The sequence below is a fragment of the Triturus cristatus genome, chromosome 1_2 (assembly GCF_964204655.1).
Source record: "Triturus cristatus chromosome 1_2, aTriCri1.1, whole genome shotgun sequence".
Classification (NCBI taxonomy): Eukaryota; Metazoa; Chordata; class Amphibia; order Caudata; family Salamandridae; genus Triturus; species Triturus cristatus.
In genome coordinates this window covers 21,316,202-21,335,520 of record NC_140580.1, presented here as the reverse complement: position 1 = coordinate 21,335,520, position 19,319 = coordinate 21,316,202, and the positions used below count along the sequence as shown (strand labels likewise).

At 46.3% G+C, this 19,319-nt stretch overlaps 1 protein-coding gene across 1 annotated transcript; it reads left to right on the top strand.

Moving 5' to 3' along the window:
• The first annotated feature begins 2,550 nt into the window (after positions 1-2,550).
• Positions 2,551-3,174, top strand: LOC146866666 (zinc finger BED domain-containing protein 5-like). Its single transcript, XM_085616665.1, has one exon. The coding sequence runs from the start codon at positions 2,551-2,553 to the stop codon at positions 3,172-3,174; it is 624 nt and encodes a 207-aa protein (XP_085472791.1).
• Positions 3,175-19,319: the final 16,145 nt, after the last annotated feature.

Genomic DNA, 19,319 nt, shown 5'->3' with positions numbered 1-19,319 from the left:
GGTCTCGACTTCGGTCATTGAGTGTGTGTATAATTTCATGCCTTGGTGTGTACAAAAAATGCTTAGCACTACCCTCTGTTAAGCCTAACTCCTCGAGCTCCTGCTGCACTATTGAACGTTATGCCCCTGCCGTGGCATCTGAAGGGCTGGAGAAAGGGCACATTGCCTCAGCTCCTCGAACAAAAGCCAGGAATACAGAGAACCTGGAAGGGTCCAATGGTGAATTAACTCAATAAACTAGTCCTGCACCTAGATGCGTCACTCTGGGTCCGTGTTGGTGAAGCCACTCATAAGGAGCCCGCCATTTTAGTGTCAAAATAATGCTGGTGATACTGATGACGACAGACCAAACTCAATGTTCCATTTTCTCAGAGCGGGTCTCAGTACCAAAAGCTACTGAAAGCAGCAGCTGGCATAAATAAGGGTTTGGGACCAGGTACACAGTTTGCATCACTGGAGCATGTGTGTGCTCTCTGTTGCATCTGGTGCCTTTTCATTGACTTATATGTGCTCCACTGCACTTTTGCCGTGGTGTGTGTGCTGCACAGCATTTGCTGAATTGGTGTGGGTGTTGTAGTTACATTTGCTGCGATGGTGTGTATGTGTGTCTGTGTGTGCAGTGCTGGGTTTTCAGCATTTGCATGCATTTGTGTGTGAATGTTAGTGTATCTGTGTGTACTGTCTTGTGTTTGCATCAATGACTTGAATGTGCTCTGCTGCGTTTGCTAAAAAGCTACATGGATGTGTGTGTAGTATTTGCAGAAATTATTTGTGCTTTGCTGCATTTGCGGCTACAGCTTGTCTCTGTTGGGGGAAAAATCGATGGATTGGGATGCAGCCAAAGTGATTGCCAGTGGATGAGATTAATAATTCAAGCATTCCAACCATCACATTGTTCTTTGTACTTCACTTCTTTAGGAACGGATAAAAATTAATGAGGCTCTGAATAAATGTAAAAGTAATTTCAAGTTATATTTGAAGCATGTACAGAGCATTATTTATTTAGATGGCATGCTGCATTAAACAAATTGATAGCTTTGGTTGGTAAAAGAAAACTAGAGTAACAATACTAATAATTTGTCTCATTGCTTTTAAATCCTGGTTGTAGGGAAGAAGCACGCTGCGGAGGAAAAGCCGATCTCACCAGCTGAACCCACTGAACCAGTTCCTCCAGGCAGAACAGCCATCGTTGAAGTACAAGCAGGTACGTGAAGTGGTTTCTACCCAGCTTATATGAACTAAGTCAGAGTTGCTCATGTTTTCTATTGTTGGTTGCAACCGCTGCACTAAAATGCAGCAAACTTTCCATTTGCCATTTTATTGTTCTGTATATATTGCTATTCTTAGTCTTGTGGGCCCGGCACTTGTGAAATGGACATGCTCATTTTTCTGTAATGTTGCTCTGCCTTTCATTGCTGTCACGTTTATACAAGAACATTGACCCAAAACCATCCCAATGAGCACAAACGGCAAATGGCATGCATCCGTACATTTTTTATTTGCCTTGATTGCAAAATACACAACAGATATTGGTTGGTGATGTCAGAGAATGGGACCGATAGTCAAACTACGGCCATGATTTTGATGAAAAACCATATGTCCGTGCTGTAGCGTACTCTGTACTACTGTGATATGTCCTTGGATGGACCCAGGAATTGTTGAAGTGTGGTATTTTGTGTTACAAATCACAGTCTGATGTACACATTAGCTGAAATTTGGCTTTCTTCATTGTTTGCAAAAATGTGCTATCTTAGATTTCATTAAAAAACTGAATGCTCTTTCTGTCTGTGCGGAGTACCAGTAAGAATAATAAATCCAAATGGTCACCGTCATCATGGGCTGCTATTGGAAATTAAGAGAAATAATAGATACATCATTAAAAAGAGAAAAACTTTTGTTCTTTTTAAACTTGCCTTAACTGGATATTTTGTACTTCAGGCTTATTATTCCGTGGAGACTGTGGATGAGACCCGGAAGAAACCTGGAAATACTTGAGCAAAGGAAAAGAAAAGAAGACCAGGAACTTTACAGATAGAAAGACCTTTCTTATAACTTTTTGTAAATTCTTCTCTTCTCCACCTGAATAATTCAGACGAGTGGAACCGATTTCCATCTTTCTGATTGACAATGAAGAGATTTCTAATGCCAAGTTCAAGTACGTTTGAGCAAAGTGAAGTTGCAGGTTCTTCTGACAAAAAAGAGGACGGCAAACGAAAAGCCAAGTACAGAAAGTACGATGACAGGTATCTGGATTATAGTTTCACATGTGTTCAGGTTAATAATGAGGAGCGTCCTCAATGTGCAATCTGTTTAAAAGTTTTTACTCTGGAATCCATGCTTCCAAGTAAACTTAAGCGGCATCTTGAAAGTCTTCACCCAAATGTGGTCGGAAAGCCAAGGGAATTTTTTGTAAGAAAAGTTGCAGAAGCCAAACTACAAAAGTCCACTTTCTCAAAAGAAACCAAAATTAATAGTAACGCCCTCCTGTCTTCATATAAAGTGGCCTATCTAGTTGCACAGAGTAAAATAAAACACACAATTGCAGAAGAGATGATTTTGCCTGCTGCTGTTGATATGGTAACAATCATGCTCGGCAAAGATGCAGGTAAACAGCTGCTGAAAGTGCCTCTTTCTAATAATACTATCAGCCGGAGGATAAATTATATGGCTGAAGATATTAACGATCAGCTCATCTGTAATCTGAGAGGCAAAGACTTTGCACTCCAGTTGGATGAGCCAACAGACAACCACAAAGACACCCATCTTATTTGCTATGTCAGGTTTCTATACGAAAAACAAACTGTTGAGGATTTGTTGTTCTGTAAAGAAATCAAAGGTGGAACCACAGGTCAAGACTTGTATGCGGTTGTGGATGATTTCATGCAACTGAATCAAATTGACTTGGAGAGATGTGTTGGAGTTTGTACAGATGGGGGTCGTTCAATGGCAGGATGCTACCAAGGACTTCAAGCTCGCATACGATCTAAAGCGCCTAATGCTGTTTGGACACACTGTATAATACACAGAGAATCTCTGACAGGAGGAAACCTCAGTGAAGAGCTGCATGGTATTCTGAAAATAGTCATTAAAGTGGTAAATCATATTAAAACAAGACCAATGAAAGCAAGATTTTTTGCTAAACTGTGTGAGGACATGGGTGCCGAACACTCATGACTCTTGTTCTACAGCAGTTCTCGGTGGCTGTCTCTCGGTAACTCCATGCTTAGAGTGTATGAGCTGAGGAATGAAATATACTTATATCTACACGATGATGAACATTGTTTTGCTGACAAATTTATTGATGCGGACTTTCTAATACAAATGGCTTTTCTTTCTGATCTATTTGAAAAACTGAATGCACTGAACAAGTCCTTGCAAGGCAATAATACTAACATCTTGCAACTGTCAGACAAAGTTTCAGGCTTTAAGAAGAAAGTGATCCTTTGGAAAAGCAGTGTAAGCAAAGGTGACTATAAATGTTTTCCTTCATTGGACCAGTTTCTGCAGGAGAATGAGATGGCGTTAAAGGAGGAACTGAGGACAGTTTTTGTTCTGTATTTGTCTCAACTGCGTTTTTACCTTGACAAATATTTTCCAGAGGATGAAGTGGAGCCAATAAAATGGGTGAGAGAACCCTTCAATGCTGAGATACCTCAGCATTTCAACAATGAGGAAGCAGAATAGCTTATTGATGTTTCAAGTGACTCAGCATTCAAAGTAGGGTTCCAGTCTCAGTCACTGCTTGAGTTCTGGTGCCAAACTGGAGATGAATACCCAATGAGAAGTAAGAGAGCCTTGCATGTTTTGATCCCGTTTGCTACTTTGCACCTTTGTGAAGCTGGTTTCTCAGCAGTTGCAGTGATAAAGTCAAAATATAGGGCAAAAATTTACCTTGAAAAAGAAATGCGTGTTGCGATCACAAAAATAACTCCAAGATTTCAGGAGCTATGTAAGGAAAAACAAGCACATACATCTCACTAGGATTTTTAAGGTACATTCGGACTCCATTGTTTTTCCTGTTCTTTGAAAAAGATATTTTACTATACAGAAGTTTTTTAACTATTGTTGTGTGGTTAAAAAAAGTTGCATGGAAACATATTCGGCTATTAATCTTGTATCGTTTCTCACTTAACGAGTTTTTATTAAACAACTGTTATCTTCATATTTTGTTACAAATATGATTATAATACCTTCATTGCGTCCCAATTACTTTAAGGAAGACAACAGGAAGTACTCATGAGGTCGGGCTTACATCCCCCTCACCCGCCCACCGGTAAACAAATGGTGGGGAGCCACGGCCAACTGCCAATTAGGTCCAGGGAGCCACAAGTCAAAAAGGTTTGGGAACCACTGCCCTACTCTATTGTTAATGAGAATGTATGGAATTCCTTATTTTCTTCCAAATTAGGTGCTGATCTTGAAGAACCTGATATTTCTCCAGAAGGATATTCTGGAGAAAGAATGTATTTATTAGGTTTCAGGAATTTGGTTTTCAGGTTCAAGAACCGTGAGAGTCTTGCTAAGTTGTATGTTTCTAAAAAAGGTCCTTCCGTGTTAGGCTGGTTCTACTAGGGAGGACTTGGCATTCTTTTAGATCCCAACAGTCCTGAACCCGTTATGGTTCTTGCCGATAGTGAAGCTACTGCTAATGACATGCTTAAAAGGTTTCCTAATGTTTTTAATGAGAAGATTGGTAAGTTAACTGACTTTGTACATAAGATTATCCTTAAAAAGATGCGTGTCCTAAAGTTTTCAAGGCTAGGAATATTGCGTGCTAATGGCAATATTCGTTTATGTATTGATTTAAGATATCTTAACGAGGGGGAGGAGCCTAGGGCTTGACCAAGATGGCCGCGTGAGCTTTGAACTCCCGAGACCCTCGTGCCCTCCGTCGTCTATCCTGTATATAATCCTGTTTGTATGCATGGCATCGTGTAGATGACTTGTCAGGGAGGCGTTCGATGCCACCCGAGGTCGAATCGCCCACCGGGAACCGGAGTTATGCATGGCGGAAGATTGAGGCCCATCTCCGAGGGATGCCAGGGGCTCGAGTTGGCAGGATGCCCGACCTCTAATTGAACAACAGCGGCCAGGCGAGGTGTGAACGGCCGGACGGAGGTCCCTATCCTTTCACTTTCACTTTCTCGCCCTTTGTCTGCCCAGCCCAGGGAGTGCTCGCGTCTGCTTTATTATCATTTGGACGCTCTGCATGCCACACTGGCGACCCATCGTAAGACGGAGCACTCCTGATCTCTCTCGCTGAGAGAGGGCAGTCCTGTTTGACCCGACTTGCTTGAGCCCATCATGTCGGGCAAAGCAGAGGTGGACCGGCCGAAGCCCAAGGCCACCAGGCGGGGAGCCTACACTCAAGCCAATAACATGGACCGCTATGCCCAGCAGAAGGGGTCACCGGGTGCACCGAGCCAGTCCCCGGACACACAGAAGACTGCCTCACCCTTGGCCCCGGAGCTCTCACTGCAGGATGTCATGGGTGCACTCGACGGGCTGCAGACTTCGATTGGGAGACAGTTTGATGCCCTGGCGCACAAAGTGGATACCATCTTGGTGGATGTTAATCTGATCCGCGCGGATTTGGGCAAAACAAATGAACGGGTCAAATCCCTGGACACCAAGACCACGGGCCTCGCCGATGATGTCTCGGACCTGCAGACCGAGGTCCGTAAGTTGCGGACCGAGAATGATCTCGCCGCCCGTCGGCTGGAGGACTTCGAGAGCCGGGCCAGGCGCAACAACGTGCGCGTTATCGGGGTCCCGGAGTCCTCGGACGAGACTTCAGTGGACCTGCTCGTGGAGGACTTGGTGCTCAATCATCTGCAGCCTAAGGGTCTAGGGAAGTTCTTCGCAGTTGAGCGGGCCCATAGAGTGCCGGGTGGGCGGCCCAAGGTGGGAGCCACACCGAGGCCGATCGTCGCCCGGCTCTTTCATTTTCGAGACCGGGACGCTATCCTGCAGGCCTCGAGGGTAACGGGCCCGGTCCCCTTCCAGAACGCGTCGGTGAATTTCTATCCTGACTTCACCCAGCAGGTGCAGAGGCAGCGGCAGGGCTTCCTGGGGGTGAAGAGGAGGCTTCGGGAGAGGGAACTGAAATACGCCATGCTCTTCCCTGCCAGACTACGTGTGGTGTTTGAAGACCGAACATTCTTCTTTGAGTCGCCTGCCATGGCAGATGAATGGCTGGACGCTCTGCCTCGACGACGCACGGAAGAGGACACTGCCGTAGACGGGGACAGTGGCCGGGATGAACAAGGTTGATGTCTTCGGAACCGGACTGACTCGGACTGACTTTAGATAATGACTTGCAGTAAATACGGAGGTTGTGGGAGGACGAGGGGAGCTCTTTCCTCCCTTAGGGTACTTTTTGTAGATTTTGGGTTTGGTAGGGCGACAGGCACACTGCAAGTTGGGGGGGCTTTGTAAGCTGCAGCAGGGGTGCAGGGTGGGGGGGGGTTTCCGGGATTTTGGGTTTGTTGTTGGGGGGTTTGTTTCCGCAAGGCATAGTGATTATTTCCAGGACTGTTCCATGGTGGCTCTTTGGGTGTGGGGTGGGCCTCTTTACGTTTGGGGATGGGGGGTAGGGGTTTAAGTGTTATAAGCTGGAATGTTAATGGTTTGGGGGATCGCATTAAGCGTGGGATTGTTTTGCAATTCTTGAAACGGTCATTGCCGGATGTTGCCCTGCTGCAGGAGACGCATCTTATAGGTAATACGTGCTATGCCCTGAATAGGAAGGGTTATAAATTCATAGCTCATTCGGGATTCTCCTCTGGGTCCAGGGGTGTGGGCATCCTAGTCAGAGCCTCGCTACCATTTGAGGTGGACTCCACCATTGTTGATGATAGGGGGAGGTTTGTGGCGGTGGCGGGGCGGTGGGAAGGAAGAACTTTGGTTTTAGTTTCGGTTTATGTCCCGCCGGCCCTGCAGGCCTCCACGTTCACAGATCTGGGTAGGGCCCTGCTGGATCTCCCGGGGGGTATGCTTGTAGTGGGAGGTGATTTCAACGCTGTTGGCTCCGGCCTGCTGGATAGATACCCGCCCAGAGACACTGGGGGGGCTCAGAAGTGGCTTCCAGACTTTCTAGATACGCTTGGCCTGATAGACTGCTGGAGGCTCCGGCACCCCACACAGAGCCAATACACTTTCCACTCCGGGGCGCATGGTAGCCTTTCTAGGATTGACTACCTACTCACTCTGGCTGCACATGCCTCATTGGTGTCTGAGGCCAGGCACATGGCGCGTGGTATATCTGACCATTCGCCGGTGTGGGTCAGGCTGGATCTGGGTCGAGAGGGAGGGGGAAGGGTGGCTCCTATCAACCCTTGGTATTTCCGAGACCCCAAGATGCGCAGCGCGCTGGTAAAGACAGTAGATAATTTTTTCAAGGACAATCAGGGATCCGTGGACTCGGCAGTGTCGCTGTGGGAAGCATTTAAGACCGTGTTGCGAGGGGAAGCCCTCTCCCTTGTAGTGGCTGCCAAGCGGCGGAGAGATGGCGAGGTTTTGCAGGTTGAGGAGGAGATCGCGGCTTTGGAGGGAGCGCTGGAGGAGGAGGTTACAGAGGCCTCACTGCATGAGCTGTGCTTGAAGCAATCCGAGTATAAGGACCTGGTGACGAATGCCGCTAAGACCCTCGGTAGGGAACAGCAGGGCCGTCTGTATGATGTTGGTGACAAGGCCGGGAAACTCCTGGCTTGGCTGGACAAAAAAGAACGGGTCAATAGAGTAGTGCCGGAGTTGACGGGAGAGGGGGGAGAGGTGATTGTGGAACCTGAGAGGATTGTGCAGTGTTTCTCGGACTATTTCCGTATGGTTTATGCCTCAGTGTCGGACAGGCCGCCCGAGGACTCGCGTGACCTCCTGCGTGATATTGCATTGCCCTGTCTCTCTGATATAGATAGGGACGATCTAGATGGTGACATAACGGTCGATGAGGTGGCGGGGGCTATCCGCGCATTGAACTCGGGCAAGGCCTCGGGTCCGAACGGCTTGCCGGTCGACCTGTACAAGCTGTTTCCGGATAGGGTTGCCCCTCACCTGCGCGCCATGTTCGTGGAGGCGCGGGGGAGTGGGGCCCTCCCGTTGGATCAGCGACTGGCGACGATTGTGGTTATACACAAAGAGGGCAAACCCCGAGATAAGTGCGCCTCATATAGGCCTATCTCACTCCTTAACGCAGAGCCGAAAACTCTGGCTAAAATCCTGGCGGCCCGGTTGATTAGGGTACTCGGTGACTTGGTCCACCCGGATCAATCCGGATTCATCCCGCACCGTAACACAGCGTTAAATCTTCGGCGCCTTCATGGTGTAATCGCCAGGGCGGGCACGCTGCGTGAACCAGCTATTGTGGCGTCTCTCGATGCCACGATGGCCTTTGACACGGTGGAATGGGCATATTTGTGGGCCGTTTTGACCAAGTTCGGCTTTGGCCACGGTTTTGTGAGCTGGGTGAGGTTGCTGTATGAGGGCCCTCTCGCGAGTGTGGTGGTAAATGGCCGGGCGTCGACTCCATTTCAGCTTGGGAGGGGTACTCGGCAAGGTTGTCCCCTGTCGCCATTGTTGTTTGCCCTCGCCCTTGAGCCGCTGGCTGCGTGGATACGCTGGCACCCGGATATACGGGGACTTAGATGGTCGCCTGAACACGAGGACCGTATATCGCTCTATGCTGATGACATCCTGTTGTATCTTGCCTCACCCAAGAAATCACTTATAGTGGTCTGTGACGTACTCACATCTTTCGGTAGGAACTCGGGTCTCGTTATCAACTGGAGTAAATCGTATTTATATGTTCTTAGTGGCGAGGTTCCACCGATCCCTCGAACTTGTTCGATCCAGGTTGCTCAGCAGGGCTTCGTGTATCTGGGGGTCTTTATCTCCATGGACTCTGCCGTGCGATATGAGAGGAACCTGCTCCCCCCCTAGCGCGCCTGAGGCGGGATGTGGAGGGCTGGTGGAGGCTGCCGCTCTCCCTCGTTGGGCGCGCGGCCCTGTTCAAAATGATGTCTCTTCCCCGGTTCCTCTACGCACTGCAGAATACTTTGGATTGGGTACCGGCCAACTACTTTCGGGAGGTCGAAGGCCTCCAACGAACGTTGCTGTGGGACGGGCGGCCGCGAATAGCTATTGCAAAGTTGACGCTCCCATGGTACGACAGGGGTATTGCGCTTCCAGACATCCGAAGGTACTATTGGGCCACCCAGCTGAGTGCGATTAATCATGGGTTTTATGGCCCTGCCCTCAGCCCTGGGTATGCCATGGACAGGTGGTTGCTGCGTGGTGGTAACTATTACAGGGCGTTGTATTCGCGGTCCCTGGACTCGTCCCTCACGGGGCCCACTGGTGTGGCGGTGCGTGTGTGGAAGATGGCAACTGACTCGCTGGGCTGGAAGGATAGGCTCACCCTCGCTACCCCGCTGTTTGAATCTGAGAGACTGGGTAGGCTTTGGCACACAAAAGGCTTTGACAAATGGGACTTGATCGGCATCTCCAGGGTCGGAGATGTCCTGATTAAGGGGAGGGTGAAGTCCTTTGAAGAGTTGCAGAAGGAGTATGAGCTGGGGCCATCTGAGTTTTTCCGCTATATTCAGGTGCGTCACGCCCTCCGATCAGTCCTCATAGAGGGTGAGAAGGTGCCTGAGTCCTCTCCTTTGGAGGACCGGGTCCTTGATGGCCATATGCCCGAGAGCACGATCTCGCTCATCTATAGGAAACTGATCAACGTCCGGGCGGATATGCTTCTGGGGTTGAGGGACCAGTGGTCTAGGGATGGCCTCGAGTTGGATGACGAGGATTGGCAGTCTGCTGTTTCCTCTCCTAAGGAGGTTGCGATCCCGTCGCGTCTGAGGCTGGTGCAGCTTAAAATACTGCATCGAGTGTATGTGACGGGGCCAAGGCTGGTTCACATGGGATTCTCGGAGGACGGCCTATGCAGGAGGGGATGTGGTATGGTGGGTACTTTCCTGCATATCATTTGGGAATGTGGTGTCATCACGGAATTCTGGAGGACAGTCCATGCAGTGATGGGGGAGGTGACGGGCATTGCTATGCAGCCGGAAGTGCGGTGTTGTCTCCTGAATGTCTGGGGGCCCACTGATCACAATGCGGCGCAGACCCAATGGGTGACTCTGGGTAACATGGTCGCTAAGAGAGATATAGCGCGATTGTGGGGATCCGTGGGGCCCCCCACATTGACCGCGTGGAAAGAAAATATGGACTGGGGTATGCTAAGGGAGAAGACGGTATATTGCGCTAGAGGCCGCCCTCGGAAGTGGCACGCCATCTGGGGGCGGTGGAATCAATACAGGGGGGGAATTTGTCTTGCCCCTGATTTGGATCCCCCCGAGGAACAGCTTTCCTCCTAACCTTCTTTCCAGCTCAGTATGGTTAATGGACTTCTTTGGCCTCTGCTGTCCCCCTTCTTCCTCTTTTCACAGTACTGTAAATGGTAGATGATTGGGGTCCTGCCTCCCCTGGGGGGCTATCACCATGGGCATTTAGTGTTCTTGCCTTGCTGGGGGTTGTTGTGTGTTTTGTGTTTATTTAAAAAATGGAATCTTTGCACTCCTCCTTCACTGTACTGTGGACGCATCTCTGTTCCTCTTTATCGAAGCTGCCGAACCTCCGGGTTGTCGGCTGAATAGCTGTGTCCAGACTTTTGAAAATAAAGGTTTTTATAAAAAAAAAAAAAAAAAAAAAAGATATCTTAACAACAATATTCTCGTAGATCAGTTTCCATAACCTTGTATTTCTGAGATGCTTTCGTCTGTTAAAGGTGCTAAATTTTTCTCATCTATTGACCTTTCAGCAGCGTATCACCAAATTGTGTTACATGATGATTGCAAAATCTTGACTGCTTTTATTGCTGCTGTTGTTGCTACCAGTACAAAAGGATGCCTTTTGGGCTAGGGTCCGCTGCTGCTGTCTTCCAGCGTATTATGCATTCTTTGTTTGGTCAACTCAATAACGTACAGTGTTTTCAGGAGGGTATCTTTTTGTATGGTAAGGATAAAGCAGAACATGATGCCATTCTTCACAAAGTGTTAGAAATTTTAGAATCCAGAGGCCTTACTGGTAAATTTTCCAAGTGTAAGTTTGCTGAATCCTCAGTTTCTTATTTAGGTCATGTTTTATGTTCTGAAGGAGTTCAGCCTAAACCTGAGCTGCTTGAAGCTATTCTTTTGGCACCGGCCCCTAAAAGCAAGGATGATGTTCATTCTTTTTTAGGCCTCACTAAGTTTTATGCAAAGTACATAAAAAACTTTTCATGCAGAGTGTTTCAAATCAGGCAACTTCTTAAAAACAAGTCAAAATTCTTATGGTGCTCTGACTGTGAAAAAGAATTCAAGGAGGTCAAATGTGCTATTGCTGAAGCCACTACCTTATCAAGTTTTGATCCCAATCTTTTGAGTATTCTTACCACTGAGGCCAGTTCCAAGGGTTTAGGCGCTGTTTTATCTCAGAAACAAGTTGATGGTGGCGAGGCCATTATTGCATATGCTTCGAGGTCCCTTACTTCTGCTGAGGAAAAGTTTTCTTTCATTAAAGGGAAACTTTAGCTGTTGTTTGGGCTTTGGAACATTTTAGAGCTTTTGTCTGGGGTAAACAGTGTCACATTAGAAGTGACCATAAACCTTTAGTCAATCATCTTACCACTGATGGCATGATCAAGGCATTGACACACATTGCTAGGATGTCTATGCGTCACAAATTGTTTTCTGTTCCTGGCAAAACCAATGTTTCGGCTGATTTTTTGTCTAGGATGCCTTTGAAAATTAAAGACATTGTTACTAATACTTGGGATGACTTCCATATTGCTTTAGTTCATGAAGAGGGCATTCCTTTTATCTGCAAGCAGGTTTGGTCGGATTCGTATTCTGAAGATTCTGTTGTACAAAAGGTTTTGTCTTTCATAAACAATGGTTTGCCTTGCAAAAGTCTTTTGAGTCGTGATTTAAGGTGTTTTTGGGAAGTACATAATGAACTTTCTACTGCTGATGGTATTCTTTGGAGAGGAGGTAAGGCTGTTCCTCCTTTCAAGCTTAGGGACTCTATCGTTAAAATGTGTCATGAGTGACATTGCGGTATTGTTAAAACTAAACAGACTGTCGAGAATGGTTTCTGGTGGCCAGGTTTAGATGTTTTTGTGGAACGCATTGTTAGAAATTGTGTGACCTGTGCTAATACAGACAAGTCTCCTAACACTTTACAGCCCAACATGTCTACCCCTTGTATTACTGGTGGTCCTTGGGAAACCATTGATGTTGACATCATGGGTCCCAAAGTTGTTGACAGGATTGACACTGATACTTTTTTGCTTTTTCTGGATACCGTTTTTACTGCGAAAGGTCTCCCTATTTAGGTTATTACTGACTATGGTGTACAGTTTATTTCTCACAAAGCTCTGTTTTTTTTTTAAAGACTAGGAATCAAGCATCACACCACTTCTCTTTACAACCCCAGTGGCAATGGCATGATTAAGTGTTTTAATAGAGTGCTAAAAGGCGTCATCCAATCTGTTGGTACTGAGGATAGTAAGTGGTAGTTGTGTGTCCTTAAAACTGTTTGGACGTATCGCACCACTATTAATGACATGACTGGGTGTACTCCTTTTGAAATTATGAGGGGTAGGGTAGCTAGAACTAAAATCAGCCCTGCATGGTTGGTTCCCAGCACTGCTTCCAACTTAGATTTTGAAGTTGTTATACAAAACATCAAAAGTAATCATGACAGATACAAGCGTTCTTTTGACTACAAAAGAGGGTCAAAGAACAATACTGACATTACTAACGGCACATTGGTTAAGGGTAAGAAACCTTGTAAAGTGAAGAAGGGCATCAGTCAGTTTTTTGGTCCCTTTGAAGTCACTAAAGTCAGGGGCAGCTGGTGGAATTTGAAACTAGTGGGGCGTATTCAGAACGAATCAACGTATGCGAAGAAATTTTTTATAAATTGGCATCTTTTTGGTGCGATTTTCAGCACTATTTCTGTTATATATGGAATAAAAATTCAGTTCTTCTAGGCATTCATAAAAGAAAACTCATATATTATTTCAGAGAATTTCTGGGTTGCCAAGCAAGTCTGACTTCTGAAGAGGGTAGGGTACTAAGCAAAACTGCTTTGGCTGTACCCTTTCCAATAGAAAACACTAGTTAGCGATGTGAACAAGTTCAATGGACAAACCTGGGGTCTAGGGAGAGTCCCTCTCCTCAGAAAGAAATTTAAAAAAGATTGGCAAATGGTGCATTTTAAAGCAAATTAATGCAGCGATAAAGCAAGGCTTATTAAGCAGTGGGAACGTATAGTCTTAAAATATTAAACACATTAAAAACTGCCTCGTATCTTCTTGCATTAATTTGTTCAACAATTACTGTAATATGTAAATTGTTCTGCATGACAACTTTAGCCCTTTAAAATGTATGCTTGCCCAGTGTCTTGCAATGCATGCAGCATTAACTTTGGAAAACTATGCTCTAACAAGACTTCGGGAAGCACCCACAGCTGCTGGCTGTAACCAGTCATATAAGAAATATGTGCAGACAGGTCTTTAAGTGAAATGAAAAAAGTGGGTGCTCCCTATAAAGGAACATGCCAAATACATTTCTGTGATTCCCATGGTGTGCCATCAGACCGGTATTTTGGTTTATCTCTGAGATGTAATTTTATCCAGATAAATGGCACAGCAACTGACATACGCCTAAAGCCTGTCAGTATGATTGGCTTTGTCACTGGGTGTTAGCTGTTTAAAATCCCTGCCACTGGCTCCACCTGCCCTTCCACCCCAGAGCCTAACCTCCCCTCTCACTAGCTGTCTCGGTTTACTTCATGCACCGCCAATCCCTACTACTGGGTGAGTTTGCTACACCGCACCTGTCTTTTCAATACTTTAAACCCTGTCAAGGCTGTCTACCAACATTATTTGTTTGCCCTTCCATGTACACAGTCCTTTCCTCTGACTGGTGGTCTCTTTACATCATAACCAAGGCCACTGGAATTATGCAGCAGGAGAGGACCAGAAACGTAGGGCATGGTTGACTAAATTATGCAGCAACAAGAGGCAAATTGTGAGGTATTATGTGGCACATTTTGTGATAGTATTACTTTATTATTTTGGCCGTTTTACACAGGTTTAAACACTGTGTGAGCAAGAGCCTCACTCCATTGGTACCAGTTTAACCCCAAAATATAGCAATATGCAACCAAAAAGGAACCAGCCAACATTTACAAAAGTCCTTACACGGCACTGTAACATTTTGCATCGTTTTACTAACTGTTGGTCAATTTGTACTAGAATCAAAATTATTTCTTATTAAAATATGTGTAGTTCATAGAAAAGAAAACCAAACCACCTTTATTTTGTTTCTCCAGCCCTACATAGCAATCCAAGAGCCCTATTAATCTCCCCAACAAGGGTCTTAAACAGTACTTTTGTATTACAATTGTGCAATCGGACACACGAGGAAAGATTCATAACACTTTACTTCATTTCATTTTTTACCACTTGGCTTTTTGTAGTGGTGAACCACTCTGAAACGTCCCGCTACACATCTATTCATTTGCAATACATTCACGACTGCGCGCTCTTCTGTAACACTTGTGTCAGCCGTGCACATGAAAACCCTCTTTACACATGCAAGGCACTAGTGATGCAGTACTTGTCACATTAATTGTTTTAACAAAAATAAACATTTGCCAAAACAGTTCAGCATTCTAAGTTTACCCGGGCATTCAAAATACAATGCTCAAAATCTTGGCATCCTTTTATTAAAAACATGGGCCTTCATTAACTTTTGTCTGACTTCGGGACTCAGCATCCTACGGCCGCACACAGATGGGCTGCCCTGCCTGCCTGGGCACATCCCGCGCTGTGGTTATTAGCGCCGATATGGCACAGGTGCAGGGAGTTGCCCACGGAGGTTGTGGGAAATGGAGTCCGCAGCGGCAGTAGCTCATCCCCCTGAAGTCCGCAGTAACAGTAGGTCTATCTATAGTTGGTGTCTCGTGGGTGTTTTGTGGCAGAGTAAGCAGTTTAAACACAATGCCAGCAGCCCCTGTCGGAACTCATCTGACTTCAGCCTTCACCTCCGAGTACGTAGGTAGCAGGCTCCCAATTGCCTCCTAACCATTCGCTCCTCTGCCAGTTGGAGTTGGTGGTGCTACTGCCACGCAGTCACGGGTGGGTGGGGGAAGGGAGGGTCGCGCAGGTCCGAGGGGGCGGGGGAAGCCAGTAATAAAATAAAACAAAACTTACCTTCCCCGGCCGGCTCCCGACTCCCGCCGCGTATTCCTGCTGCCGCAGCTCTCCTCACTCTGCCAATCCAAACGCTGCATTAGGAGCGCCAGGATTGGCTAGGGCACAGAAACGACCCGCCCATTAGAGACCGGGGGCTGTTGCATGAAGCAACCCTCGGCCTCTCGGGTCCCGACTCCCCCCTCGCTCTCATGGTCCTGCTGAGGTAGTAGGAGGTGGCTGTAAGTGCGCATGTTCGGGTTGGTCACAACCCAAAATCGAGCATGCGCACTACTGCAGCTGCGCTTTAGTAAGCGCTGCTGTCAGTCACCCTTGCTGCCGCAGCCAGCCCCGCCCCACCCCACCCCCCTTCAGCGCCAACGAGCGGAGCAACTGAAGTGTTATAATATATTTTCTATTTTGCTTGCGTGCATTGTGACTGTGAATGAATGGGGCCGGCCAGGTTGTAAAGTAAATACTCCAGTAAGTAGTGGCAGAAGAAGTATTTATTCAGTAAACCAACACGGGGTCCAGGGAACGTCCTGGACTAAGAACAGCGTGCGGGTCGGGGGACGATCAGCTGTCAACTGTCAACGGCAGCTGACGGCTGGTGACCTCCTCACCGTACGGGTGCCCAGAGGTGACACCCAAGAGCGCACGTGATATGGTGTCCGCGCAGGGACACAAGACAAAACACAACACATCTTCCTCCTGTGGGAAAAAGGTGGGGGAAATAAGGGGGAACATTGAATGAACTGGTTACGAGCAAATAAAATCTCTAAATCTGGTAGGTGGCCCTAACAGTCTTCCAGACCTACTGGTTGAAACAGGGTCAGCATTACAACATTCTGGTAATGCAGGCAACATCCGTCTGACCCCTTCCTTGGTGGTGAGCTGTGTTTGTCTGTTATCATTTTCGTTACTCACTCCCTCTCCATGTCTACCTGCTGGTCCGTTCTCTGTGTAATCTTCAACATCGGTTTCCTCATCAGAAAAGTAAAGATGTTTCTGAACCTTTCCTCCTTTACCGTCCTTTTTACCATCCTGGAATTCGCTGGTAGTTGAGTCACTACCTTGGTGCTTGAATGGTGCCAGATTCGAGAAATGCCATACCCTACCATCACTGAGTAGAGCAGAGTTGCAGTAAACTTCCTGTACTGTTAACGGAGGTGTGAATTTGTCCTGTCCTTTGGCAATGTGCCCACTTCTCTTTACTTTAACCACATCTCCTTCCTTTAGACTTACAGGCTTACTTCCATGTTTTCTGTCATAGTAGTCTTTAGTGGAAGCCTGTGACTGCCTGAGTTTTCGCAGAACCAGCGGAGCTGACCAGTCTATTCTCTTGCTCGTTCTTATCCAACCTACATTGTCTCTTGACAAAGGGGTCCTACCACGCATCATTACGAAGGGACTGAGACCAGTGGATTCACACGGTGTTATTCTGTACGCCCACACAGTCTTTAGTGTTTCTTGCTTCCAATCCAGATCGTTGCTGTTGGCTATCTGAATTACACCTTTTATGACCCTGTTAAAACGTTCCACTGCCCCGTTACCAGCAGGATGATACACCGACGTGGTCTTGTGGACGATGCTGTTCTTCTTGATGTAACTTTGGAACAGCTCAGAGGTAAATTGAGTGCCGTTATCGCTCACTATCTGCTTCGGTAAACCCTCCCGGGTGAAGGCCTCATCCATGAACTTCACGATGTTCTTAGATATAGGATCCTTTGTGAATCTCACTTCAGGCCATTTCGTTAAATGATCAATCATGACCAACACATACCATTTTTCATGGTTGTCTTGAATGGGCCCCATCACGTCGATTCCCACTCTTTCCCATGGCATTTCGGGTATGGTTAATGGCTGCAAAGGTGGTCGGTACGTCACTTGTGATTTGTCCGAGTTTGCACACAAGGTACATTCTCTCACAGTTCTTTCTATGTCCAAATTTATGCCAGGCCACCAGTACATTTCTTTTACTCTTCCTTTAGTTTTCACAATCCCTAAATGTCCTTCATGACACATCTTAAGTATTTTTCCCCTTATCGTCCAAGGTGGGACATACTTTCCACTTCTTAAAATGTAATCGTCCTCATATGATAATTCGTTCTTTACTTCCCAGAACGCTCTGTATTCATCGGTAAGTTTTGTTTTTTGCATCCAACCCGCTTTGATCATCTGTATAACTTTGCCAAGTATTTCATCCTTCTCCTGCTCCTTTAACCATTCCTCCCTGGTGATTCCACCGACTTGATCCAATACACCAGCTATGGCACATTCCTCCATTTTAGTTTCTTCTTCTTCGTTAGCTTTACCCACAGGCATCCTACTCAAAAAATCAGCTACGACATTCTTAACTCCAGGGACGTATTCCACTTCGTACATGAAATCGAATAAACGTACCGATAGTCTAGCCAGTCTAGGGGACGCAGTATACAAACCCTTTGTAGTAAGCACTTTCGTCAATGGTTTATGATCCGTGCATAATGTCACTTTCCTGCCCCACACAAAATGTCTGAAACGTTCCAAGGCCCACACACAGGCCAAGGCCTCTCGTTCGATGACTGAGAAGTTTTCCTCGGCAGGGGTGAGTGAACGTGAGGCAAACGCCACGGTATATTCCTTACCACTGGTGTCTCTTTGGGTCAACACTGCTGGCATCTGTGGTAACGAAGTTTTTCAAGGTAGAGTCAAATCCCTGCAAGGGAAGTGCGGTGCACAAGTCAACCTTCACATTCTTGAATTTTTCCTCGCATTCTGCTGTCCACACAAATTTATTTTTCATTTTAATGAGCTGACTTTTTTATAAACTTGGAGTAAAACTCCACCATCCCTAAGAATGACCTCAGCTCATCCTTGTTTGTGGGGGTAGGTGACTCTTTTATTGCCAGTAGTAACTCTTTTTTTGGACTAATACCGTCCCCTGTGATGCAATGACCAAGGTAGTTTACGGATGTACACGCAAATTTGCATTTGCGGTACTCTGCAGTTAAACCTTTTTCCTCCAAAATGCGGAGTACTTGATGTACTCTTCTGTCGTGTTCCACCTTAGTCCTACCCATGACTAAGATGTCATCCTGGAATATTAGGATGTCTGGTATTCCTTCAAATATGTTGTTCATGAGCCTCTGGAACATCGCGGCCGCAGATGCGAGGCCAAAAGGAACACGCGTGAACCTATAACATCCAAACTGTGTTACAAATGTCGTTAGTTTCCTACTTTCACGGTGTAGTGGCACTTGGTGATAAGCCGACTTTAAGTCTATTGTTGAAAACCATTTTATTCCTTTTGTCATTGCCAACATTTCATTTATCTTTGGAAGCGGGTATTGTTCTACTACTATGCTTTTATTGAGGTCACGGAGGTCCACACATAGCCTCATTTTTCCATCGGCTCGTTTCGCAATCACCAAGGGTGCGACCCACTCTGATGCTTCCACTTTCTCAATTATTCCTTCCTCAAGAAGTTTATCTAGTTGGTCTTTCACCTCCTTTCTTACATTGAAGGGTATGTTTCTCACTTTGTGCACCACTGGTATATTCATAGGCTTAAGTCTTATTCTGTGTTGGTATCCAACCAATGCTCCTACTTTACCGCTGAAAATTTTTGGGTATTCTTTCATAAGGGAACTCGCATGATCATTGGGTTCCGTCGCGCTCAGTACTGGGTCACTCTTAGTTGGATCCAACTTTATACACAAGTTTCCCTGGTCTTTCCACCCCAAGACTGACGGACCAACTTTTGCAACGTACAATTTTCCTGCGGTTTCTCTGCCTTTGAATTCAAATTTCAAGTCTCTGTATCCACACAAATCTATCCTCTCACCTGTGAAAGACTTTATGATTATATCTGGCTTCTTCAGGTGACCCCCTATTTCATTTCTGAATTTTTCCGTCCATACTTTCTCATTTATTATAGTGTAGGGCGACCCTGAGTCTGCAACGATGCTCATTTTTATCCCACCAATAGTCATGTTACAAATTGGTTTTTTAGTTTTAGTCGCATTTCCATCGTTGGTTTCTACATCTTGTTCCTCATCAATATTTAAGATGAACATGTTCATGTTTTCTTCATCCG

Bases quoted from the DNA above. Each gene is read 5' to 3' on its own strand.
- LOC146866666 (XM_085616665.1), top strand. From the start codon at position 2,551: ATGATTTTGCCTGCTGCTGTTGATATGGTAACAATCATGCTCGGCAAA.